The 26980-nt window shown below is 36.2% G+C and overlaps 1 protein-coding gene across 4 annotated transcripts in view; it reads left to right on the top strand.

The window, feature by feature from the left end:
• SCML2 (Scm polycomb group protein like 2) overlaps positions 1–26980 on the top strand; it is a 144388-nt gene that overhangs the window by 29482 nt on the left and 87926 nt on the right. For 3 of the 4 annotated variants that reach the window (XM_027835385.1, XM_027835383.1, XM_027835384.1), the window contains exons 4-6: positions 11241–11311; positions 11926–12160; positions 18439–18527. In XM_027835385.1, coding sequence (XP_027691186.1) covers positions 11241–11311; positions 11926–12160; positions 18439–18527 — 395 coding nt within the window. Of the gene's footprint in view, positions 1–5305; positions 5322–11240; positions 11312–11925; positions 12161–18438; positions 18528–26980 lie in introns of those variants that run through there. The other variant, XM_027835386.1, reaches the window with a different exon arrangement.

The following is a 26980-nucleotide window of genomic DNA, read 5'->3' as shown; positions in this document are numbered from 1 at the left end:
TGAGGGTGACCACTGCTAACTAGGTTGGATTTAAGATATATACAGAACTGATGAGAGACATGATGAGAAGACATTTGCAGCTGTTAGCCACTTGGAAAAAAATTTCCTAGAGTAGGCAAGATTGAGCTGAGACTTGAAGGGAATCAAGGTGAGGGGGCAGGCAGGGCATTTTAGGTATGGGGGACAGCTAGTACAAAGACCCAGAGATGGGAGATGGAATATCCTATGCAAGTAGGCCAATATTGCTAGAATGGAGAATACTTGGAGGAGAGTAAGATATAACAAGGCTGATGGGCCCTATAATAAAAACATAGAAATGTCAAAGCAATTTATGGTTGATTCAGGAAATTATTGGGAGCCACTGGAGCTCGTTGAGCAGAATGGTGACTGTGTCAGATAGATGCTTCCATAAAGTCATGTTAGCAGCTGATTGGAGGATGGATTGGAGTGGGGAGAGAACTGAGGCAAGAGACCAGTTAGAGTGTTTCTGTAACAGTCTGTGTGAGAGGTGATAAGGGCCTAAACTAGGATTATGGGTGTGTGAGGGGAGAAAAGGAGTTGTAGTGAGAGAGACTGTGATAGAAGCTGCAAGATTTGGCAACGTAATGGATATATGGGGTGAGAATGAGGAATAGAGGATGATACGATGGTCATAGGCCTGAGTGAATTGGAGAATAGTGGTGTTTTTGACAGTTATAGGCAAGTTGGGAAGAGGGGGAGGTTTGGGGAGGAAGATAATGAATTCTGTTTTGGATCTAAGTTATAGATGCCTATATCCAATGAGAAATGTCCAAAAAGCATTTGGTGATTTTGGGCTGGCACTCAGAATAGAGTAGGGTTGGATATATAGATCTGCATAGAGATAATATTGAACCCATAGGAATTGAAGCTAGAGGTAAAAGATAAAAGCTCAAGACGCTACCTTGGAGGACACCCACAGTTACTGGGCATAACAGGAATGAAGAACCATCAGAGAAGACTACTTATATAGAATTGAAATCATTGAGAAGTTCAAATAATTGCTTTACAATAAATATCACATTGAATATTATGAAGTTGGGAATATTTTTTCACATTTGGAGAAACCTATGTATAAGCTGTATTTGGAGACGTTCATGGAGTTACTCCAGGTGTGTGCAGTTAAATGAAGAGAGATAATGATTTTCTTGGGTCAGTACATCTGACTGTCGAGTATTGGGTGATACTATGCCTTAGGTTACAGATAACTGTTTGCTTATGCTATTATCTTCTCTTCCCATGTTGATTTTGGGAGTTTAGGAACTGGTTTTATTTTCTCTTTGTATTTCCAGGGCCACGCACAATGCTTTTTGTAGATGGTAGAAAATTCACAAATGCTTTCTGGATGAATTGGATCAGAGTATTATTGTGTCTTATAGATCATAAATGCTCATGGAGATAGGAAGAAAGCCGTATCAACAAGTAGAATGAATTTAAATTGGTCCTTGAGGGTTAGTTAGGATTAATATAAACAGAACTGAATTCCCCAGTTATTAATGCCTCCTTCTCTTGCCTCAGAATTACATTATATTTACTTTTTATTTTATTTGTGTGTATATTTTCCTTTAGAATATTTCCCTGAAGACAGGGACTGTTTAGACATGGAATTGTTTTTTTTTGTCTTTGTGTCTTCAGGGTCTAACATAGGTTAGGATCAATTTTGGGAAAGTTGGTCCGACAGTATTGTCCTTAGATGGATTGGAATGAAGAGAATCTTCCAAGTGAGGGGAGACTATTTTATAATCCAGGTTTCAGGTGAGATAGCTTTGGGTAAAAGAAAGGAAAGGAGTTGAAACCTTAGTTCCATTTGGTAAGGAAACCATTATAGAGGATGACTCAGGAATTTTGATCTTTTTTTTCCCTTCTTTTTTAAGGCAGTTGGGGTGAAGTGACTTGCCCAGGGTCACACAGCTAGTAAGTGTCAAGTGTTTGTCTGAGGCCGGATTTGAACTCAGGTACTCCTGACTTCGGGGCTGGTGCTCTATCCACTGCGCCACCTAGCTGCCCTGAATTTTGATCTTTCATGACTGTAGTGGGAGAATTTGGAGGTTAAACTGATTTGATAAGAATGATAAGATTGCTTTTGGACATGTTGAGGTGATGGTGGGATATCTTAGTTGGGATATTTAATGAGTTAGTATATCTGCACTCTTTTTGTGGTGACATAATAGAACTGGAACTAAAGGGGTTTCCATCCAGTGGGGAATAGATGAACAAATTATGGCATATGAATGTAATAGAATATTATTCTAAGAAACAGAGACCTGGGATAACTTGTATGGACTGAATCAGAATAAAGGGACCAGAACCAGAAACACAATTTATCCTGTAAAAAACAAATGATTTTGATAACTGATCACTGATCAGCTAGGATTCTATAGGACTGGTGAAGAAGAATGCCACTTTTTGACAATGAACTGATGTACTAATATGCAGAATGAGGTATATATTAGATATGATCAATATGGGGATTTGTTTTGCTTGACTGTTCTCATTATAAGGGTTTTATTTTTCCATTTTATTTATTTCAGAGAAAGCAGAGTGGAAGGGAAAATAATGATTAAATGCTTAAAAATTGAAAAGAAAAGTACATATGTTGACATTACTTTCTGTAGAATCACTATTTGGCTTTTCAGTATTTGTATAACCTATAGCTTTTATGACTTCCATGATTGGCAAAATTAATTTTTAAATTAAAAATGTTTTTATGCACATATAATTGTTGAGTGACAGCTCCAACTGATTGTGGCTGCTAGGTAGAACAGGATTGATGCAGGTCTAATTCCATTATTAATGTGCAGAGCCCTTGTTATAATTTCTGTGCCTTTGTTTATATTTTGTCAATATTTTTGTATTTTTTAGGGCTTAATGACTTAAACAGCCGCAAAAGCTAGCTAACATTATTGCTAGTTGAGTGGGGGAGGGGAAGGGCAGGAAGAGAAAGAAGAGTAGTATTTGGCAAATAGAAATATCTCTTGAAGAGCAGTGGTAGAATTATCAGCTATTTGAAATACTGTGATAACTGGTAAACCCTTTTTAGATTCTCTTGTGTCTCCCTCTAACTTAACATTGTTTTGTAGACTTCCTACTACAGGTAGTCATTTAACATTTTCGTTTACACCTCTCCTGTCTCTCTATACACCTGGAAAGAGAAAGTACTATGGCAAGTTTAAGCAAGAAAAATTCTGTAAGGACATGGGGAAGTTTAGCTGCAAACATGAATCATAACTGGATTTTGAGGAAATAAACTACATTCAAACAGACTTACTATTATCAGTAGTGCATCAGTTTTTATTCTTTTTTAAACAAAGGCTTCAGACCAACTTTGAATCTGTGACTCTCACAAAAATAGATTGTGAACCTATCTGAAGGCTCAAAGGAAGGGTCAAAAAATTAAATTTTTACAGTGTAGAAAAGCGTGTTCATACAAAGAATGCTTAAAGAAGTATTTATTAAGCATTATGTGTGTGTAAAGCACTATGCTAAGCATTGGGAATATGAGTAGAAAGGCACGATAATCTATACAAGAGTGCACATTCTAGTAGGTGGAGCTAGTGCACATTTCAGGTTTTAGTTTTAAGATGGAAAGACCCTGCGGTTCTTAGGTTGAAGAAGGTAATGCATCTTTGTCATGTTCAAAACAGAGCTCATTATCTTTCCTGTCAAGTTCCCCACTCTTCCCAGATTCCCTGTTACTCTACAGGGAAGTCACCTTTCAAGTCACATAGGCTTACAACCTCAGTCCTCATCCTTGGCTCCTCACTCATACTTAATTCACATATCTAATCTTTTGTCATGTTTTGTTGTTCTAACTTCATAATGTCTCTTATAGATGTCCCCTTTTCTCAACATATGTGACACAACCTTAGGGCCTCATCATTTCCTAAATGGACCGCTACAGTAGACTTCTGATTGGCCTCTCAGCCTTAAGACCTTTCCTACTCCAGTCCATCCTCTACTCAATATAATCTTCCTTAGCATCGAGTGTGAACACCAGTGGCTCTCCCTTACCTCCAAGATCAAAAATAGTATCTTTGGTTTGGCTTTTAAAGCCTTTACAACATGGCCACTTTTCAGACTCTTCTCCACTCCCCCCCACCCCCCTCAATGTACTTAGTGATCCAGCTACACTGGTCTACTTGCTGTTCCTCGCACATGACATTCCATCTCTTTGTTTCAGTGTTTTCACTGGCAGCCTCCTATGCCTGAGAATGTTTTTGCTCCTCATCTTTGCTTCCCTGGTTTTCTTCAAGACTGAGCTCAAATGTTTACTACTTATTTTTTTTTTTTTTTTTTGGCTAGGTAGTGGGGTTAAGTGACTTGACCAGAGTAACACAGCTAGTAAGTGTTTGTGTCTGAGGCGGGATTTGAACTCCAGTCTTCCTGAATCCAGGCTCTACTCGCTGCGCTACCTAGCTGCATCTCAAATGTTTACTTCTACAGAAGGCATTTCCCTCTGATATTTCCTTTCATTTATAGTGTTTATATCTTACATGTACAGAGCTGCTTGCATATTGTCTCCCTCTTTAGAATGTGAGCTCCTTAAGGGCAAGGACAATGATTTTGCTTTTTTGTGTAGTACCAGGAACATTGTTGACTGACTCTACACTTTCTTCATAAACTTATGAACTCAAAGAGTTTAGCTCTCATCCCTACATAAATAACTCCTAGACCTATATATATATATATATATATGTTCACAGTCTCTTCCATGAGTCTCAGTCCTGTGTTACAGGAAATGTCCTGTGAACATTTCAAACTGGTTATTTGAGAGAATCTAAAAGGCCCCAACCTGAACTGCTTTTATTTTCCCTGAACTCTTTCCAACTTTCCCTCTTTCTCTTTTACAATTATTTTTTTTCATTAAATATTTCCTAATTACATGTAAAATTTAAAAAAAATATTGTTTCCCCCCAATTACACATAAAAACAATTATTAACACATTTTTAAAAATTTTCAGTTCCAAATGCTCTCTCTCCTTCTCTCCCCTCCCCCTTCCCTAAGATGGTAATCAATCTGATATAGGTTATACATGTGCAATCATGTAAAACATTTCCATATTAGTCATTTAGTGCAAGAAGACACGAACAAAAAAAAAAGAAAGAGAAAATAGTATGCTTCATTCTGTTTTCAGACAACATCAGTTCTTTCTCTGGAGGCGGATAGCATTTTTTATCATGAGTCCTTTCAGATTGTCTTGGATTATCGTATTGCTGAGAATAGTGAAGTCGTTCACAGTTCGTCATTGTAAAGTACTGCTGTTACAGTGTACAGTGTTCTCCTGGTATTGCTGGATCAAAGGGTATGTACAGTTTTATAGCCCTTTGCTCATAGTTACAGTTTGTTCTTCAGAATGGTTGAATCACTTCACAACTCCACCAACAGTGCATTAGTGTCCCAGTTCTCCCAAATCCCTTCTAACATTTATAATTTTCTTCTTTTCTCATGTTAACCAATCTGATAGGGGAGGTGGTACCTCAGAGTTGTTTTAATTGGCATTTCTCTAATCAGTGTTGATTTAGAGCATTTGTTCATGTGACTATAGATAACTTTGATTTCTTTGTCTATTCATATCCTTTTATCATTTATCAATTGGATTTGGATTCTTATAAATTTGACTCAGTTCTCTATATAGTTGAGAAATTAGGCCTTTATCAGACATACTTGCTGCAAAAATTTTTTTAACAATAATTTAAAAAAAATTTGAGTGCCAAATTCTCTCCCTCCTTCCACTCTGCCTTCCTTGAGAAGACAAGAAATTTGATTTTCACTATACATGTGAGATCAAGCAAAACACTTCTGTGTTGCAAAAGAAAACACAAACAAAATGAAACAGTAAAAACAAAGTAAAAAAAAGTATGCTTCATTCTGCATTCAGAGTTATCAGTTCTCTCTCTGGAGGTGTATAGCATTTTTTGCCATGGGTCCTTTGGAATTGTTTTGAATCAGTGGCTGATCAGAGTAGCTAAGTCTTTCACAGTTGACCATTCTCATATTATTGCTGTCACTATATACAGTGTTTTCCTGGTTTTGCTCATTTCCCTTTGCATTAGTTTATATTAGTCTTCCCAGATTTTTCTGAGAGCATTCTGCTTGTCATTTCTAATAGTACAATACTATTCTATCACAATAATATACCACAACTCTTTCAACCATTCCCCAGTTGATGGGCATCCCTTTGATTTTTAGTTCTTTGCCACCACAAAAAGAGCTGCTGTAAATATTTTTGTATAGATAGATTCTTTTCCATTTTCTTTGCTCCCTTTGGGATACAGACCTAGTAGTGGTATTGCTGGGTCAGAGGGTGTGCAGTTTTACAAATTGTTCTCCAGAATGATTGAACTGACTAGTTCACAACTCCACCGACAGTGCATTAGTTTCCTAATTTTACCATATCCCCTCAAACATTTGTCATTTTTCTTTTCTGTCATGTCAGTCTGATAGGTATGAGGTGGTATCTCAGAGTTGTTTTAATTTGCATTTCTCTAATCGTTAGTGATTTAGAGCATTTGTTCATATGTCTAAATATAGCTTTTATTTCTTCTGAAAACTGCTTGTTCATAGCCTCTAACCATTTATTCGCTGGGGAATGGCTCTTATTTTTATAGATTTGATTCAGTTCCCTATATATTTGAAAAATGAGGCCTTTATCAGAGAAACTTGCTATAAAAGTTTCCCTCCATTTCCTGTTTTCCTTCTAACTTTGGCTGCTTTGGTTTTGCTTGTGCAAAAGCTTTTTAATTTCATGTAATCAAAATGACCTATTTTACTTTCTGTAATCCCCTCTATCTCTTGTTTGGACATAAACTCTTCCCTTATCCATAAATGTGACAGTTATGTTTTTCCATGTTCTCCTAATTTACTTCTATCATCCTTTATGTCTAAATCATTAATCCATTTTGACCTTATCTTGGTATTTGATGTGACTGTTAGTGTATGCTTAGTTTCTACCAAACTAAAAGCCAAACCGCTTTTGTTTTCCCAGCAGTCTTTGTGAAATGTTGACTTCTTAATCCAAAAGCTTAGATCTTTGTTTCCTTATTTCTTTTGAAGGGACCACTGTTTTTCTAATCTCTCCTTCCACTCTGCTTCGATCTGCATTCAAACTCCATAGTTCTTTCTTTGGATGTGGATAGCATTTTCCGTCATGAGGCCTTTGGAGATGTCTTAGATCCTTGTATTGCTGAGAAGGGTTAAGTCTATCAATATTAGTCATTGCACAACATGGCTGTTACTGTGTACAATGTTCCCCTGGTTCTGCTTACTTCACTTAGCATCAGACCATACAAGTCTTTCCAGGTTTTTCTGAAGTCTGCCTGCTCATCATTTCTTACAGTACAATAGTATTCTATTAGATTCATACAGCTTGTTCAGTCATTCCCCAATTGATGGGCATCCCCTCGGTTTCTAATTCTTGGCCACCACAAAAAGAACCACTATAAATATTTTTGTATGTGTGGGTATTTCTCCCATTTGTATGATCTCTTTGGGATATAGCCCTGAAAGTGCTATTGCTGGGTCAAAGGGTATGCACATTTTCATAGCCCTTTGGGCATAGTTCCAAATTGCTCTCCAAAATGGTTGGATCATTTCACAACTCCACCGGCAATGCATTAGTGTTCTAATTTTCCCACATCTTCTCCAACATTTATCATTTTCCTGTTTTGTCATGTTGACCAGTCTGATAGGTGTGATGTGGTACCTCAGAGTTGTTTTGATTTGCATTTCTCTAATTAATCATGATTTAGAGCATTTTTTTTAAATGAGTGTAGATGGCTTTAATTTCTTCTGAGAACTGCCTGTTCATATCCTTTGACCATTTATCAATTAGGGAATGACTTGTATTCTTATAAATTTGACTTAATTCTCTATATATTTTAGAAATGAGGCCCTTATCAGAGAGACTGGTTGTAAAAATTCTTTCCCAATTTTCGACTTTCCTTCTAATCTTGGTTGCATTGCCTTTGCTTGTGCAAAAACTTTTCAATTTAATGTAATCAAAGTTATCCATTTTACATTTCATATTGTTCTCTGACTCCTGTTTGGTCATGGATTCTTTTGTTCTGCATAAATCTGATAGGTAAACTATTTCTTGCTCTCCCAGTTTGCTTACAGTATCAGCCTTTATATTTAAATCATGAACCCATTTTGACTTTATTTTGGTATATGGTGTGAGATTTTGATCTATGCCTAGTTTCTGCTGTACTCTTTTCCAGTTTTCCCAGCAGTTTTTGTCAAAGAGTGAGTTCTTATCCCAGAAGCTGGGGTCTTTGGGTTTTTCAAGTAATAGATTACTATAGTCATTGACTACTGTGTTTTGCTTACTTAACCTATTCCACTGATCCACCACTCTGTTTCTTAGCCAGTACCAAGCAGTTTTGATGATTGCTGCTTTATAATACAATTTAAGATCTGGAATGGCTAGGTCACCTTCCCCTGTATTTCTTTTCATTAGTTCCCTTGAGATTCTGGACTTTTTGTTACTCCAAATGAATCTTTTTATTATTTTTTCTAACTCTATAAAATAATTTATTCATGGTTTGATTGGTATGGCACTGAATAAGTAAATTAGCTTAGGTAGAATTGTCATTGCCCTTGAGCAACTGATATTTTCCCAGTTATTTAGATCTGACTTTATTTGTGTGAAAAGTGTTTTGTAATTGTGTTCATATAGTTTCTGGGTTTGTTTCGGCAGGTAAACTCCTAAATATTCTCCATTTCTTACACATGGTACTCCATCTGCCCAAATCTATGCATTTGAACTAGCTGTTCTTCACGAGTACAATGCATTCCCCTCTCACCTCCATCTTTAGCATAAAATTCCTCTCTTCCTTCAAGATGCAACTCAAGCATCATTTTCCATTGAATCCTTTCCTCATCTCCCCAATTGGTAGTATCCTACTTTCCAAACTTCTTTTTATTGAACAACTTTGTATTTACTCTTTATTTTCTATATATACATAAATATGTACTTATCTTCTAAAATAGCATTTAAACTTCTTGCCAGCAGGGATATTTATCAGTTCATTGTATTTCTATCCTCAACACCCAGGACAGTGCTTGGTATGTAATAAGAGCTAAATGTTTGTTCATAGATTGATATATGCCTTCTTTCAAGTCATCGATAAAAATAGTGAATTAGCACAAATCCAGAGTCCCGTGGCCCTCCTTCAAAATTGACATTGACTCACTAAAGAGAATACTTTGTCTTTGGTCATTCAACCAGTTCTGAATCCACCTAACATATAATCTAGCCTATTTCTCTACATCTTTTCTGTAGGAATGTCAGGAGAGCTTTTATCAAATGCCCTTCTGAAATCTAGTTATATTATCTATGACATTCCCCTGATCAGCCAACTTTGTAATCTTGTCAGAAGGAAAATGAAGTTGGTCTGGTTTGGCTTGTTCTTGATGATGTCTTGGTGATGATTAATGATAACTACTTCTTTTTAAAATGTTCATAAATCGTTCAAGTTTTTTGGATTTGGGAGGTATTTGGACAGGACCTGTGATTTCACTATTAGAGTGAACCTGCCAGTGTGGAAACTTCCTTATTGATACAGATGGTCAACAGCTCTCCAATTTATAGTCTCAGAGAGTAATGTAGGGTAATGAGAAGATAATTCAGGGTCATATAATCATCATGTGTCGGAGGCCTGATTGAAGCCAACACTTCCTAATTACGAGGCTGAGGATTTTCCTGTTATGCCACTGTCTCTCCCTTTAATATGATTCAGAAATACATTCTGCAATTTGAACAGAAGCCAGATTCACTGATGCGTAGTTTGAAGAATTTTTTTTTGTTTGATTATGACATTTAACTGCCTTCAGAGTAAAAAGAATACTGCAACTATTGTAACAAATGTGCATCGTCAGGTAAAACAGATTCATACACTGGTCATGCCTCCAAATGTCTTACTCTTCTTATCTGGTCCATCATTTTTCTGTTCTGTTAAGAGGTACGTGGTATTCATCGTTATCTGGAATCAAATCAAAGTTGGCTATTGCATTGATCAGAAATCTTAAGTCTTAAAATTGTTCATTTTTGTACAGTATTGTTGTTATGATATAAATTGTTCTCCTGGCTTTGTTTGCTTCACCCAAATCATCTCAGGTTTCTCTAAAACCATCCTTTTTATCATTTCTTAATAAGTCACAGTCTTATTTCATTACATTGATACTTTGTTCAGCTATTCCCCAATTAATGGGCACCCTCTTAGTTTACATTTCTTAGCCACTGGGGAAGAAAAGCTGCTATATTTTTTGTATTTGCATCCTTTCTCTTTTCTTGATCACTTTGGGGTACAGGTCTAATAGAGGTTTCTGGTTCATACTGGGTTAGAGAGTATGCACAGTTCAATAACTTTTAGGTCATAGTACCAAATTTCCAGAGTGCCTGTAGCAGTTTATAGCTTCAGAAACTGTGAATTAATTTATCTGTTTTCCTGCAGCCTCTCCTACATTGTCATGTTCCGTTTTTGTCAACTTTGCCAGTCTGGTAGGCATGAGGTAGAAACTCAGAATTGCTTTTAATTTTTGTTTCTTTAATTATTAATGTTTTAAAGCATTTTTTCATATGACTGTTGATAACTTGGGTTTCTTCCCTTTAAAACTACTTGTTCCTGTCATTTGAACATTGGGGATAATTCTTTTATTTATTTTATTTTTCATTTTAATTTTCAGTTCCAAACTTTATTCCTCCCATATCCATTAAGAAGGTAATAAATGTGATACCCATTATATATGCGAAGTAATACAAAACATTTCCAAATAAAGTGAGAAAAAAAAGTCTGCTGCAATCTGTACTCAGAGTCCATCAGTTTTCTGCAGATGGATAGCATTTTTCATCATGGATCTTGTGGAATTGTCATAGATCGTTGTATTGATTGTGTTAGATAAGTCTTTCACAGATAATTATCATTATAATATTGCTATTACTGTGTGTAGTGTTCTCCTGGTTCTGCTCAATTCACTTTTCATTAGTTCATCTAAATGTAAAGAAGTTTTTTTTTTTTTTAAACCAGTATTGGGGATATTCTAACAGTTGTCTTGGTAGGATCTGCTAGTGTTTTATGTTCTGCTGGCATGAGGCATCAGAATAGGAGCTGAGAAGATATTAAGAAAGAGTGGTTGTTATATATTTTAGTTAAACACTTTGTATATGTTTTATTTTAGAAAGTTGTTAAAGTATTATCCTAAATAATTTTTACTTTCTTTCTAGAACATTTTAACTGGGACAGTTACTTGAGAGAGACTGGATCTTTAGCTGCTCCATCACAGTGTTTCAGACAGGTAGTATACTGTCGTAAAAATCTTTTATGTAGTGTACACCTAAGAAATTTCATAGAGTTAGTATGTTATTAACTATCCTGAAAAGCTTTCTCTATTTTAGGAGAGGAACCACTCTTAGTAACAGTTTCTGGTAATGTGACTTTTCTTGGTGGCAGTAGGATCGTGATAGACAAGTCACCCAATAAATGACAATGTTTTTGCTATTTATTGGCAATATTTTCAATACCAGAGGGCTTGGATAAAGTATGTGCCATAGCTAGCATCATTAACTTGGCATTCAGAATGACTCTGATCAGGACCATGTTGTCCAATCAGTCTAAAATGACTAACTTAAAGAGTTTTAAGATGACAGCCAATAGAGGGACAGTGTTCATGTCTTTGAGTGACCAGTGCATGGAAAAGCAAATTGTTGTAGATCGAAATATTGTCATATTTGTTGAAGTGGCCTTGGGCAACCTTTTCTTCTAGCGACTTTCTGGTTTTGTTTATTCTTATCTGTACGTAATTAAAGCTGTATTATTAAAAATGTGCCTAAGCAGTGTGGGGATAAATTATATTTTTTCCCTGTCTAGTATGTACTTTTTAATAAATACATCTTTTTTTTTTTAATACAGTCTAAGATTCCACCTACTAATGATTTCAAAGTTGGCATGAAATTGGAAGCACGTGACCCACGGAATGTCACTTCTGTCTGTATTGCCACAGTTATTGGAATTACTGGTGCCAGATTACGATTGCGACTGGATGGCAGTGACAATAAAAATGACTTTTGGAGACTTGTAGATTCTTCAGACATACAGCCTATTGGAACTTGTGAAAAAAAAGGAGGCATGCTTCAGCCTCCTCTGGGTAAGGAGAAAATGTTTCACTATGTTCCTGTTAGTTTGATCCTCAAATATGGGAGTGATCTTCATTTTTCATCTCTACAGTATCCCTTGGAAGCTTTACAATTAAGTACTCATTTTGTATGAGGAAAAGGTGAATGATGATAGATAGCAGAATACTGTATATTATGGAGTTAAATTCAATATTGAAGCTCTGAAATTTGATGTCTCTGTGTTTCCTGTTACTCAAGCAGTTTATTGTGGCATGCATATGCCTCTAGGGTGTTTCAGGCAACTATTACTAATTTGAAAAGGTTTCTGAGCCTAGTGGCAAACTTTTTGTTTGTCATCGAAAGAATAGCTTAGCTAAGTTGAGAAAGGCTCATCATCAGGTTGCCCAATTGTTCATAACTTTTTTTGGGGGACTGGGGTACAGCATCTCTGGTAAATGAACTCTTAAGGTATAGAAGGGCTTAAGATGTAGAAAGATTTACAATCTGTTAGAATTCCCACATCAATGGAAATATTAATTCTTGAATTATATATGTATGTTCACCAATTCAAGGACAAAACCCATTTATCAATTTTGTACCCACATTGCTGTAAGTAAATCTGCAGGCATGTACCAGAATCAGATAGCTCCCTGGAGGAAACGGGTGGACTCTACTATTATTCCCTATTGTCCATTAAAATTTACTGCAAGTCAGAACCAGCTGGTATTGAGAGGTTGGATATGTTTGAGAGCATGGGAGAAAGGTGGTGACTGTTACCAGCCTTCACTTTTACACACAAGAACTTAAGCACTTGAAGGAGCAATGTTACTGAGAGTTAGAAGGCCCATTCTTACAGATTTATGAGAAGCCATTGAGGGAGGAACAGATGTTGCATTAGCTTTAACCAAATCATTTTGAAATATAAAATGTGCCCTTAGTTTTATGAATCTGCCCCAATTTGGGGAGGAAAATTCCTTTCTAAATGGAGAGACAGACAGTGTTGGTAGTAGAAATAGCACTGGACTTGAATAACACTGGGTTTAGATCTTCTCTCATGTATACGAGCTGTGTGACTTGGCTTTCTACTATGAAATAGAGATAATAATAATTGCATTATCTACCTCATGAATTGTTGTGAGGAAAGTGCTTTGTAAACTATGAAATAATAATGTAAATGTTAACAGCCATTATTATTAAAAGAAGTTTGAAAGGTGGACTATATACTAGAAAATATTGGTGAATTCATTTCTTTAAATAGTCATACGTAACCTGGGACAAATGAAATGCTCTTGGATTTTACTTGATAATTGTTTGCAAGGTTGGAAGTCAGGTAAGAACAGGCAATAAGTTCTCTCTCATTCCAATTTTTCTAAAATTTTAAGTTTGAGATGGATAAATGTTTCTATTAAAATCTTGTATCTCCTTCCATTACTTTTGCTGCATTGTTAGCTCCACTTACTTTACTGCAGAATATATTTAGTGGTTAGTTTTAGTTTTGTTTCTGGTTAACTTAAGGGTAGAGTGAGTATACCTCTCTTTTTGTTGCTTTCCTATTCTGGGAGTTTCCCTATTCAGAGGTAAATATTCATTTTTCTTACTGGAGTGGTAAATACACTATTAGACTTTATATTCTCATTGTTTTTAAAAATTTGTTCATCTTTTGGGCTCCTTTTCTCATGTTTATATTATATTTTCATAAAGAACACTCAGTTGTAAAAGGCTCTGTAAGAAATATAAATATAAAGTTGCAGCTGAATGTGGTCTTAATGCATTTAATTTCCTAGTTTAGGTTTTGAACCAATCTATTGTATTTATTGAGTGTACTCTATGTACTAGGCACTTAGTATAAACTCATGTTTCTTGTAATCATCTAGATTTAAAATATGTTGCTTTTTATAGTGACAATTCAGTATTCCCACCACAGTTCAGTGAATGTTTCTGTTAATTTTTAAAATATGTGATCCCTGTATGTATGTATCTGCCCTGAATGTTGAAGGATTATATTTACTAGAATACTTCACTTTCATGTTTAATTTTTATTTTTTTCCATATTTAATTTTTATCACTTTGGTTCCTCTACGTAGTTAAATTTCAGTTCCACTGAAACCAATAGTAAAGGACTATTTAATTTTTTCAGTGTTACATTGAGATAATAAAAGGTAGAAGGGGAAGAAATAAGCACAAATCAATAAATTAAAATTGTTGACCAAGTGAGAAATTAGAGCAAACTAAGGTGTGTGTGTACATTGTTTTTCATATCTATGATGCTATTCAGATAAATACCTCTTGATTAGAAATCTGTGTGTTTAAGTCACATGTTCCTTTCACCTATCTTTCATAAATATATTCCCACCCCACTTTCCCAAAGCAAATTTTGGTAAAACATTATTTCTTAAATAGTTTTCTCTTTGATAATTTTATGAATTTTTTTTTTGGCCCTCCAGATTCACTTATTTATTATAAGTGTTTCACCTGCCTACCTCTGTTAGTGCAGGCACTGAGCTGTTGTACAGTATACAAAACACTTCTCAATTTGGTCGTTAAGATGAGCAGCTGCCAAGGGGAAACTCATCATCTCTAAAAAACAACAGAAGCTATTGAGCCTGTGCCGTTTGAGATCTTGCTAAGAAAGAATGAGCATGATGTTTCACACCTGTATTTCCAGGTGCTAGGAGGCTAAGGCTTGTGTGTCACTTGAGCTCAGGAACCTTGCCTTTGGGTGGGTGTCTTCACTGGCTATCAAGTGGCCTAAGGTGGGAAATGGAGCTCATCAGTAGTGGGATTAGGACCATGAATAACATCTCCACTTCCATCCTGGGTGACAGAAGGCCACCCAGTCTTTAAGAAAAAAGAAAAAGAGGAGCACCTGTTAAATCTTTTATGGCTAGCATCTGGTATTGATTCTAAAAGTAGCTGATCACCTTTAGAGGCCATTGAAGAAGAAGTTGCTAGAATTGGAATAGATTTTTCCTCAGAGGAGAGCAAACCACAGGCAATTAGGTTAGGACAAAGAGAATGATGGAGATCCTGATAGTGCAGAAAGTAATAAAAAATGCCTTTACACAGCTGTTACTTTTACTGTTAATCCCCTATTGCAGCTGTTAGAGGTTTGGGGGTAGGAGAGTGTGGAAGTTGTTCTTTAGGAGGAGTAGGACACAGAGCCTGCATTTAGTATCTCATCAGCCTTGTAGTTCAACTTGACTCTAAAGAATGGCTTTTATTGGGATGGGGGGGGCAGAGTCAAGATGGCGGAGGGAAAGCAGTGACTGTCTTGAGCTCTCTCCCAGAGCCCTCCTGAAAAATACCTAAAAAAATGGCTCTAAACAAATTCTAAAGCAGCAAAACCCACACAAAGACACAGTGAAACAAATTTCCAGCCAAAGACAGCCTGGATGGCTGATCAGAAAGGTATATCGCGCCAGGCGGGGAGAGGAGCGCAGTGTGGCATGGGCGCGCAGGCCTCTGAGACCCTGGAGCAGGCCTCAGAGGACTGAATTGCGGGCAGCTGTGGCAGTTTCCAGACTTCTCAACCCCTGAACGCCAGAGACAACTTAGAACGTCAGTGGGAAAAGTCTGTTACTGCAGTGAGAGAGGAGCTAGGTCTCAGCTGCAAGTCTCAAGCGAGGCCAGGGGCCAGGGCTTTTTCCTGAGCTTCCGGCCCACAGACCGAGGGGGAATGCAGTGGCTGATAAAAGGGGGATTGCAAGGATCTCTTTGCCAGTGCTGAGGCAGGAATCTCTTGCTTTACCTGTGCTTGGATCTGGGTCACAGTTCTGAGGGGCGGTCCTGGGGCAAGGAGGAGCGCTGGCCTGGTGGAGCTTGTTGTGGCCGTGGAGAGAAAACACCTTGCTTCTTATCATAGCACCTTGGAAGAACTGAAAATTTACAGGTCCCTAGTAGTACCTCTGAAAACACCTGTACAAACCCCTGAAGCTTGGGACAGTATACTCTTCACATTGGAAGCAGACTTTTACCTTAACAAAGAGTTTAAAACTCAAGTAATTGGCCGGGATCATAAGTAAGCAGTGCAAAAAGAGTCAGACTATATTATCTTACTTTGGTGACAAAGAAGATCAAAACATACAACCAGAAGAAGACAACAAAGCCAAAGCTCCTACATCCAAGGCCTCCAAGAAAAATATGAATCAGTCCCAGGCCTTGGAAGAGCTCAAAAGGGATTTTGAGAAGCAAATAAGAGAAGTAGAGGAAAAACTGAGAGTGATGCAAGAAAATCATGAAAAACAAGTCAACAGCTTGCTAAAGGAGACCCAAAAAATACTGAAGAAAATAACACCTTAAAAAATAGCCTAACCCAAATGGCAAAAGAGATCCAAAAAGCCAATGAGGAGAAGAATGCCCTAAAAAGCACAATTGGCCAAATGGAAAAGGAAGTCCAAAAGCTTGCTGAAGAAAATATTTCCTTAAAAATTAGAATAGAGCAATTGGAAGCTAGTGACTTTATGAGAAATCAAGACATTGTAATACAAATCCAAAAGATTGAAAAATTAGAAAACAATGTGAAATATCTCATTGGAAAAACAACTGACCTGGAAAATAGATCCAGGAGAGAGAATTTAAAAATTATTGGACTATCTGAAAGCCATGATCAAAAAAAGAGCCTAGACAGCATCTTTCAAGAAATGATCAAGGAAAACTGTCCTGATATTTTAGAACCAGAGGGGAAAATAGAAATGGAAAGAATCCACTAATCTCCTCCTGAAAGAGATCCCCAAAGGAAGATTCCTAGGAATATTGTAGCCAAATTCCAGAGTTCCCAGATCAAGGAGAAAATATTACAAGCAGCCAGAAAGAAACAATTCAAGTATTGTGGAAACACAATCAGGATAACACAAGAATTAGCTGCTTCTACATTAAGGGACCGCAGGGCATGGAATATAATATTCCGGAGAGCAAAAGAGACAGGATTACAACCAAGAATCACCTACCCAGCAAAACTGAGTATAATCCTGCAGGGGAAAAAATGGTCATTCAGTGGAATAGAGGACTTTGAAGCATTCTTGATGAAAAGACCAGAGTTGAATAGAAAATTTGATTTTCAAATACAAGACTCCAGTGGAACATGAAGAGGTAAACAGGAAAGAGAAAGGAGACTTATTAAGGTTGAACTGTTTACGTTCCTGCATGAAAAGATGGTATTTGTAACTCATGAGACCTTTGTCAGTATTAGGGTAGTTGGAGGGGAAAAAATTATATATATGTGTATATAGATATAGATCAATAGAGGGCACAGGGTGAGTTGAAAATGAAGGGGTCATATCTGGAGAATAAAATTAAGGGGTGAGAGAGGAATATACTAGGAGAAGGAGAAAGGGAGAGGTAGAATGGGGTAAATTATCACACAAAAAAAACCAAAACAACAGAAAAGAAAAGGCTCTTACAGTGGAGGGGAACTGGGGGAAGATGAGAGGGAATGAGTGAATCTTATTCTCATAGGATTTGACTTAAGGAAGGAATAACATACATACTGAATTGGGTGTGGAAATCTGTCTTACCCTACAGGAAAATAGGGAGGGAAGGGGACAAGAGAGTAGGGGAATGATAGAGAGGAGAGCAGATTGGGAAAGGGAGTAATCAGAAGCAAATACTTCTGAGGAGGGACAGGGTCAAAAGAAAGAATAGAATAAATGGGTGGGTGGGATAGGATTAAGGGAAATAGAGTTAGTTTTTCACAGCATGTCTACTATGGAAGTGTTTTGCATAACTGCACACGTATAACCTATAGTTGCCTTATCAGTGAGGGTGGATGGGGAGGGAGGAAGGGAGAAAATTTGGAACTCAAAGTTTTAAAAACACATGTTTAAAAACAATGTTTTCACATGCAACTGGGAAATAAGAAATACAGGAAATGGGGTACAGAAATCCATCGTGTCCTACAGGAAAATAGAAGGGGAAGGGGATAAGAGAAGGGGAGGAGAGAGAGAAGGGAAGGCAGACTAGGGGAAGGGGTATTTAGAATGTATGCCTTCTTGGGGTGGGGGGAGGGGCGAGATGGGGTGAAAATTTGGAACTCAAAATCTTGTGGAAGTAAATGCTGAAAACAAAAAAATAAATAAAAATTACCATTAAAAAAAAAGAATGGGTTTTATTATTTGTTTTCACCATAGTCATAGATCATTGCACCTGTATAATATGAGCATCAACATAATACTTTCATTCCCTCGGATATTTATACTTCCAAGAATGATGGTGAAGCATCCTTATTAAAGACACTTCAGTTACTTTTCTAAACTTGTTGAAAAATCCCATACTGTAATTTTTTTATTAAAGCTTTGTTTTTTAACTTAAATAGGATTTCAGATGAATGCATCATCTTGGCCAATGTTTCTCTTAAGAACATTAAATGGAGCTGAAATGGCACCTGCGACATTCTTTAAGAAGGTAAGAAAGACTTGCCATGAAACAAGCTTCTATCTATCAGTTGAGTCCTTATTTTATTATTTAATGAAGATGGTGAGTTGTTTTCTTCAGTATGAAAAGGTAAGAATATTATTTTAAATTACAACTGAAATGGTAAGCTTATAAAACTAGCCAAAATATAATTGACAACACTTTACTGTCTTTGGATTTGAAAGCTATACTGTAGATAAGAATATAGACAGTTTACAAAGGAGAAATGCCAATTGTCAGGAAGCACTGAAAGAAAATGCTAAACCTCAAGATATAGCTACCAAATTGACAGAAATAATTAAAAGTAATAAAAAAACATTGCTTACAGAGTTGTGGAGAAATAGTCATCCTTTTCATTGCAAACTAATAGTCTTTTTAGATAGCAGTCTGGAGCAATGCTTTCCCCAGATGATGTTGGCCAGTGGCATAGAGATTATACTGTGCACAATCCAAATGGAAGAGGAATTCTCTATAGGTGGTGGAGTTCACCAAATTTTCTTCTTTGCAACATCATCCTGCTGATCACCTCAAGCCCTGGGATATTATAGGGCCATGCAAAAGAGATCATCTTAGCAATTCACACACACATACCCAACACCCCCCCCCCCCCATTGGGTAAAGATTCTCTTTTTTATGTATATGTAGTGGGATGGGCAGCCTCTTAAATTACTACATTGGTTTATGTATCTTGGCCTGGTACTGCAGATGCATCATGAATTAAAACAAGAATTGAACAGAAAGTAAAGTGGATTGATTGTGTTTGGGAAATGATGTTATGTTTTTCGATGACCCTTACTACTAAAACCTGTGTTTTTTGCTCCAACCTTCTCTAAACAATATTATGTCAATGATATTTATTGAATGCCACTGTCATAGATCACTAAGTTCTCAGAAGAATCAAAATTTCAGTTTACTTTCAGAGGCAACAAAAGATACATAATTGGTATAAACTGGTTTCAGCATATTACCAAAAATAATTTACACATAAGGTTGAATAAATGACTTTTACTTGGTCCCAGAGGGGTCACTTAGAGGTAGTGGGTGGAGTTTGTAGAGATGCAGATTTGAGCATGAGGTGAGAAAAATACTTCACAGAAGTTAAAAACCCAAGAGTAAAATGAGCTTTCTTATGAGGTGGTGGGTTCCTCTCCCTGGAAGATTTTAAGTAAAGTTTGGACGATGACTTTCTGGGAATGCTAGAGAGTAGATTTTTACTTAGTTACTGCTTATTTATATTAGGTGGCCTCAATTTCTTTTCAGCTCTGAGATTCTGAGACATCAGAATGGCATCATTCTGGAATAAGTAGCCTGGTCATTTAGTAAGAGCGAGGAATATTGGAAGAGGGGATAGCCCAAATGTCATACCGTCATACTTGATTGAGGCTGATGAATCAGAACCACCCTGGAGATTCAAGAGAAAAAGGGCAAAGAGTCAAGAGTTCACAGGGATAGAATAATTATATGCATTTTCAGGTGTAGTCATTTTATTGATTGTTTTTAATTTTTTATTCATAGAAGGGATCACTCTGGAAGGAGAGGGTTTTTTCGTCTTCCAAAAATGATAGTTATAAAGACAAAAGACATTAAAATAAAATGCATTTTTAAAAAATCCCAGTTTTTAAAAAAAGTAATTGAAGTGAATATGGAAATGTGTTTTACTTGATTACACATATATAATCTGTATCAAAGTGCTTGCCTTCTGGGGTTTAGCACCTGTGGAGGTGAGGGCTGCTTATCTACCTTTGATGTCCACCTGATTCATTCACTCATCTGTGGCTCCAAGAAGTTATAGTATGCTCAGTGACCACACCCCAGTAAACTGTCTCTGCTGACAGGCTAAAACTAGGATAAGCCTCAAACCTGTTAGTGAATTAGGAGGATGTCAACTCCAAGCAAAGAAGACTTTCCCTGGCCTACAGCTGAAGTAGGTTCTATGGAGTGCTTAGATCTTGGTCAAACATGGAAGATATTGCAGTAATTCACTGTATCCTGGATCATTCCAGTGGTCCTGACTTTTTGTCTTCCCACTGTACTTCTTTGACTCAAGGAGAGAAAGTGAGGTTGACAGTGTGGTACAACTCTGCCTCACTTAAATCCAGTTCATGCACAATTTCATCTGTGATGTCATTGATGATGTCATTTTCGAAAAACAAAGAACAAATAACAGCAACAACCACAGCTTGACTTCTCACATAGGATGGTAAGAGGGAAGGAGGGAATTTGGAACTCAAAAGTTTTAAAAAATGAATGTCAAAAATTGTTTTTACGTGTGATTGAGAAAGAAAGAAAATAAAAAATACTTTTTTTCTAAAAAAGGGGAAAAAAAGTAATTGAGATATACTCATGTATAGGGAAATGGAATTAGAATAAAAGGATAAGAAGACAACTTAACCAAAATTTGTTTCAAAAATCATTGGTAGTGTTGTCTTTAAAATACAGTTTAATTATTTAATAGGTCCTTTCTTCTTAGAATATTTTCCTGAAACTCAAAAGAGAAATACCTGTTTTACTTGGGGTCTCTTTTGAGTTTGTCTTAATAAATAATGATGAAGTGAATAAAGCCTTCAGGCTCTTCAGATTCATTAAATGTTTTATCTCCCCTTTAAAAGCCTTTATTTTGGAAGAATGGTCTCTATTTTGAGCAGCAGAGGGAGACATTTCCCTAATAATCTTTAGGTTGTCCTTGGAGAAAACCTGATAAAAAGCATTAATCTTCTTCTAGTGTCTCCCCCACCCCACCTGGCCCCAGTAGGTTTACAGTTTTTTTAAATGAGATTTTTGTGTATTGTTTGGGACAATAGACACCCCTTAACCCTATTAAAACATTTATTTTAATTGAAACATCCCTTGTAGTTCAGATGAAAAATTCTGAACACTAAATGACTATATAAACTCTGGATTATCAGTGCTTTCCTTTGTGCCAGCTTTTCCAAAAGTGTAGTATTTTTTGAAGGACTGACTACTTTCTTCGCTTTACCATTCTTCATAACACTGTACCTTTATTCAGTTAAAAATATTTATTGTATATCAATTATACATGACATGAAAAAATATCTTTAAAATACAGAGTTCTATGACTCATTTATGCAGAGGGATAAGAACTAGACTTTTGATTATATTGGTATAGGGAACTTTTAGATAAAGAAATATTCTCTGCTCGTGGAGGTTGGTACTGTCTCTCCAATATATAGTTTTCGAGAGTTATCTAGATACTGAGAGGTAATGTAATTTGTCAGTAGTTACATAAGCCATCATATGTGTCAGGATCTTGAACCCAGGTCTTCCTGTTTCTTAGGTCATATTGTTATTTATCCTGTTATGCTGCTGCTTGTGATTAGGTATTGAATTATAAATTTGGAAAAATCTTTATTTCCAAAATGCTCACCACTCCTTGTTATTAATTTATATTTTAACAGTACTACTAGATCTGATAGTTAACCTTAGGAGTCTCAACAATATTACTTTTGCTTTATATTTCATTTTTTTTTTTAAAGATTCTTGTTTATAACATCCGTTGTAAGCCTGTGGTAGTTTGTGTGGCTGGGATAATACTAGGAAACAAAATATCATCTTAATTTCGTCATATTCAGAAATTAAAAATTATTTCCTAAATGAGACTCTTTTTAGTCCTGCACACCACTTCCCTTCTTTCCTTCCCACCCCTAACCAGTTGCTAATGTTTCCTCTGCCAAATTGCTATCTATCTCTTTCGTACTGTCTGCGTATGTGCTATTTTCCGAAGAAGATTAAGTAGGTTGAGGAGAGGCCTATTTTATTTTCATCTTTGCACATTGTATGTTGATAAATGATATGTAGTAAATGATTACTGAATATGTAATGATTAAACAGCAATAAGCTCATTGTCTTGTTCTTTTGCTAACAAATAGTGGTACTTGGCACTGGGACATTCTAGCAGGAATAAAATTTGAACTTGGCTTTGGTACTCTTTCCCTACCACTCTTGTGCTTGTGATTCTGCTTAGTTGCAATCAAATAATCAATAAGTATTTATTAAGTGCATATGAGATGCCAGACATTATTGGTAGGTGCTGGGTAGACAAATACAAAAGGATGAAACAATCTGTACTTGTAATGAGGTTACATTATAATGGGGCAGGGTTGAGGGGAAGGGGAAGATAACAAGTACATATAAAAATATGGTATAAATATAAAATTAATATATATGAACACGCATGAAGTAATTAAATACAGTGTAGTTTGGGAGGAAGGTTGTTAACAGTAGGGGTAGATCAGGAAAAGGTTTGTACAAAATATGGTACCTTAACTTCATCTTAGAGGAAGAGAGTTCTGTGAGGTCTACTAAGAAGGGACTGCATTCTCAGCATGGGGTATGGCCAATGCAAGGTATCTACACAAGAGAACAAGTGAGCAAGAGAGAAAAGGTCTCTTTCATTGGACTTCACCACGTGTGCAGAGGAGTAATGTCTAATGAGGCCAGAAAGGTAGATTGTTGCCATGTTGTGTAGGGCTAATGAGAAATGTTTGTATTTTGTTATGTAGACAATAGGAAGCCACTTGGGGGAGAAAGAGAGAGTGAGACATATCAGATCTGTGTTTAAGAATCTTTACTTTGGAAGTAACGTGTACAGAGGACTGGTGTGGCAAGAAACTTGAGGCGGGAGGCCAGGTAAGAGACTTGACAATAATCTAGGCAAGTGATGATAAAAGCTTGAGAAGGGATTGGACATGAGATACTTTGTGAAGGTAGAAACAGCAAGATTTGGCAAAAGATTGGATATGTAGGTTGAGGCAGAACAAAGAGTCAAGGATAATGCTGAGGTAACAAATCTTAAGACATTGGATGAATAATGGTACCTTCAACAGAAATAGGGAAATTGCAAAGAAGGGAAGATTTAGTGAAAAGATAATTCAGTTTTAAACATGTAGTTGAGATATATCTGGGATATCCAGTTTGAATGTCGTGTAGGCAGTTATTGATGTGATAGTAAAGCTCAGGCGAGAGACAGGAGCTGAATATGTAGTGCTGAGTTGTCAGACTTTAAAAAAAATTTTTTTTTATTTTTTTCCCCAATTATGTGTTAAAATAATTTTTAAATATTTCTTTTCTTTTTTTCCTTTTTTTTTTAGGCAGTTGGGGTTAAATGACTTGTCCAGGGTCACACAGCTAGTAAGTGTCAAGTGTTTGGTCTGAGGCCAGATTTGAACTCAGGTCCTCCTGACTTCAGGGGTGGTGCTCTATCCACTGTACCACCTAGCTGCCCCTAAATATTTCTTTTAAAAAGTTTTGAGTTCCAAATTCTATTCTTTCTTTCCTCCTCCTCCTTCCCTCTCCCTGAGACAGTAAGCAATTTGATACCAGTTATACATGTGCAATCATAAAACATTTCCATATTAGTCATTTATACAAGAAGACTCGAATTTAAAAAAAAAGAATGAAAGAGTGAAAAATAGCATGCTTCAGTCTGTATTCAAACATTATCACTTCTTTCTCTGGAGGTGGATAGCATGCTTCATCATGAGTCCTTCGGGATTGTCTTGGATCATTGTATTGCTGAGAATAGCCACGTCATTCTCAGTTCTTCATTGTACAGTATTGCTGTTGCTATGTACAACGTTCTCCTGGTTCTTCTCACTTCACTCTGCATCAGATCATGTAAATCCTTCTATGATTCTTTGAATTCTGTATTTTCATTGTAAATCCTTCTATGATTCTTTGAATTCTGTATTTTCATTGTATCTTAGAGCAAAGTGGTATTACATTGTTCATCAGTCATCAATAAACATTTATTAAGTGCCTACTCTATTCCAGGTTCTGTGCTAAGCATTAAGTATACAAAAAGAGGCAAAAGACAATCCCTGTCCCCTCAGTCTGTGCGGTACAACTTATTTAGCCATTCCTCACTCGCTGTCTATCTTTTGTTTCCTATTCTTTGCTTTCATAAAAAGTGCTGCTATAAATATTTTGGTGTATGTGAGAATTTTCTTCTTAATTGACCTCCTACGGAGTGTTCATAATGATATGCTTAATTCATTTGTCTTTAAAAAGATCTATGAGTGAAAATGAAAGCTTTCTGGCTATTGGTTTTTCTTTAGGAGGCTCTCTCTTGGAGTAAATATAGTTACTGAATATGAAACACCTTTTAACTTTGAACCTGTTTAAAGTAGATATTTGAGATTTAGAGTTGGGAAAGACTACTTTGTGATGATATGTAGAAATAACATACCCTATTTTTTATGGAGAAGGAATATTATATCAAATTTTACCTACTTTGCTTTTCTCATTCTAAATGCTTTTGTTCTTTCCTAGAAGAAGAAATAAATGTGATAGGGTAAGTGTGTGTGTGTGTGTGTGTGTGTGTGTGTGTGTGTTGTCTATATATATAATTTAATATGACATAAGGCCCCTAGCCAACAGATGAAGAGCTATCTGACATTGCCTGAAAATCATGAAACCTTTGTAAGTATTAGAATCCTAGTTTATTGAGGAAATATTTAAGTGTTTAATAGAGAGAGTACTATTCTAGTTTCTGGGAGAGATACAGATAAATAGGAGCATAGTGTATCTCTCTGTAAGGACCTCACAATAGTAATGTTATTACTATTATAACTGGACATTTATCCAGTTCTTAAATATTTACCGTGAACTTTATATCCATCATCATGTTTGACCTTCACAACAATTCTAAGTTAGATTCTTTCCATTGTCACATTTTATAATCCCTGTAGGGGCAAAATTACATGTACAAATATATTTTAGTACAAGTAACAATATAAGTGTATATATAAGGAATTATATGAAATATTATGTGATTTCAAAGGTGAGGCATATTGTTTCTGTCTAGGGCAGTGGTTCCCAATGTTTTTTGTTTTGTGAATACCTTTTACCAAAAATATATTGTGAACCTCCATATTAATCTCATGTAACTACCCACAATATTTTATGTATATATAAGTGATTATAATAAACACAATGATAACTTTTACCAAGAAAGGCTGCAAATTAAAATTTACATTATGTAATTATAATTATAAAATATAAAATTTAATTCTATCTATAATTCTAAAAGCTCTAAAAATAAAATTATAAAACTCTTTATAAAATAATTAGCAATATTTTATGTGGGACATTATGTAAAAATTTAAAGAAGCAATCCAGGAATGCCACATAGGCTTACTATAATTTTTGTACAAGTTTTAAAAGGGGAAAGTATAACATGATTGGGTAATAATTTACCACTGCTTTAGGAATCATTGAAGAATTTTTAGAATGAACCGCTTGGATTATCAGATTGAGGGAAATTTTCATTCCAGAGGGGACATTTGAAATTGGCTTTGGAGAATGGATGGTTGTACATCAGGTGGAAATAGTTTGGAATGGGTTGGAGAGAAGGCATTGTAGATACAGGGAAAGATCTTGACAGAAGATTGAGGAAGGGGATAGGCATAGCCTAATTTGAATGAAGTATAATATACATGCAGAGAGTAGCTTGAGATAAGACCGGAAAGATTGGGGGTCTGATGTTTGCAGGACTTGAACACCAGCTTAAGAAGTTTGAACTTATTGCACTAAGCAGTGGAGTGGTATAGTTTGTATATTAGGAAGAGTAATACGACACTGGCATTGAAGGGAGGAGATTGGTTAGGACGTTGTTGTCTAGACAAAGGGCCTATCCTAGAGTAGTGCCACTGTGAATTAAGAAAAGGGATTTGATGAAGGAGATAGATTATTTAAAAAAAAAACACAAGAAATTACTTAGTGACTAGTTGCATAGGAGTTTGAGAAGAATGACAGGTAAGTATTAATGTTTGAGCATTCATGACTGAATGGTGAGATCACTGGAAAGGTAAAAATTGAAGTTGTAAAGAAGAGAAGGGATTAATACAGCTAGTTCCAAAGGAAGGGATAAGATTAAGAGTGCAGCTGAAAGGGTTAGCTTTAACAGGTAGTAAAGCCAGCTTCTTCCATAGAATTGACAAACAAGAGGAAAGAATGGGTGAAAATACAAAGCACTTTTATCGATAATGAAGAGAGTAGTTGAGTGATCCACCATTGGATATCTTTGATTTCAGTAAAGTGGGTCAACTCCTAAAGAGGAGAGAGTTTTGGGGGACTTTCTCAAGTTTTGGAATCAGTGTTGAGCTAAAGCAACTGATCCACGATGTATAAAATGATTACCAAGAGGTATAGGGAGCCAGGTGAGTGTATAGAACATAAATTTTAATGCATAGAATTCAGTGTGGTTTTCTGTTTTCTTCTAGCAGTGTAAGGAGCTTGGGAATGGGAACAATAGAAAAAGGAGATAGTGGGCATTACCCATGGATTCAATAAATGTTTCTTAATCACGTACTCAATGTAGAATAGTGTTCTGGTCTCTGGGCAAGTTATAAATTTTAGATAACTAAGAAACAACATACAGCTGACATTTCCATAGTATTTTAAACCTTAAAAACATTTTGAGGGGC

This window comes from Vombatus ursinus, unplaced genomic scaffold, assembly GCF_900497805.2.
Source record: "Vombatus ursinus unplaced genomic scaffold, bare-nosed wombat genome assembly UNPS02014814.1, whole genome shotgun sequence".
Lineage (NCBI taxonomy): Eukaryota > Metazoa > Chordata > Mammalia > Diprotodontia > Vombatidae > Vombatus > Vombatus ursinus.
This window is presented reverse-complemented; position numbering and strand designations above follow the sequence as displayed.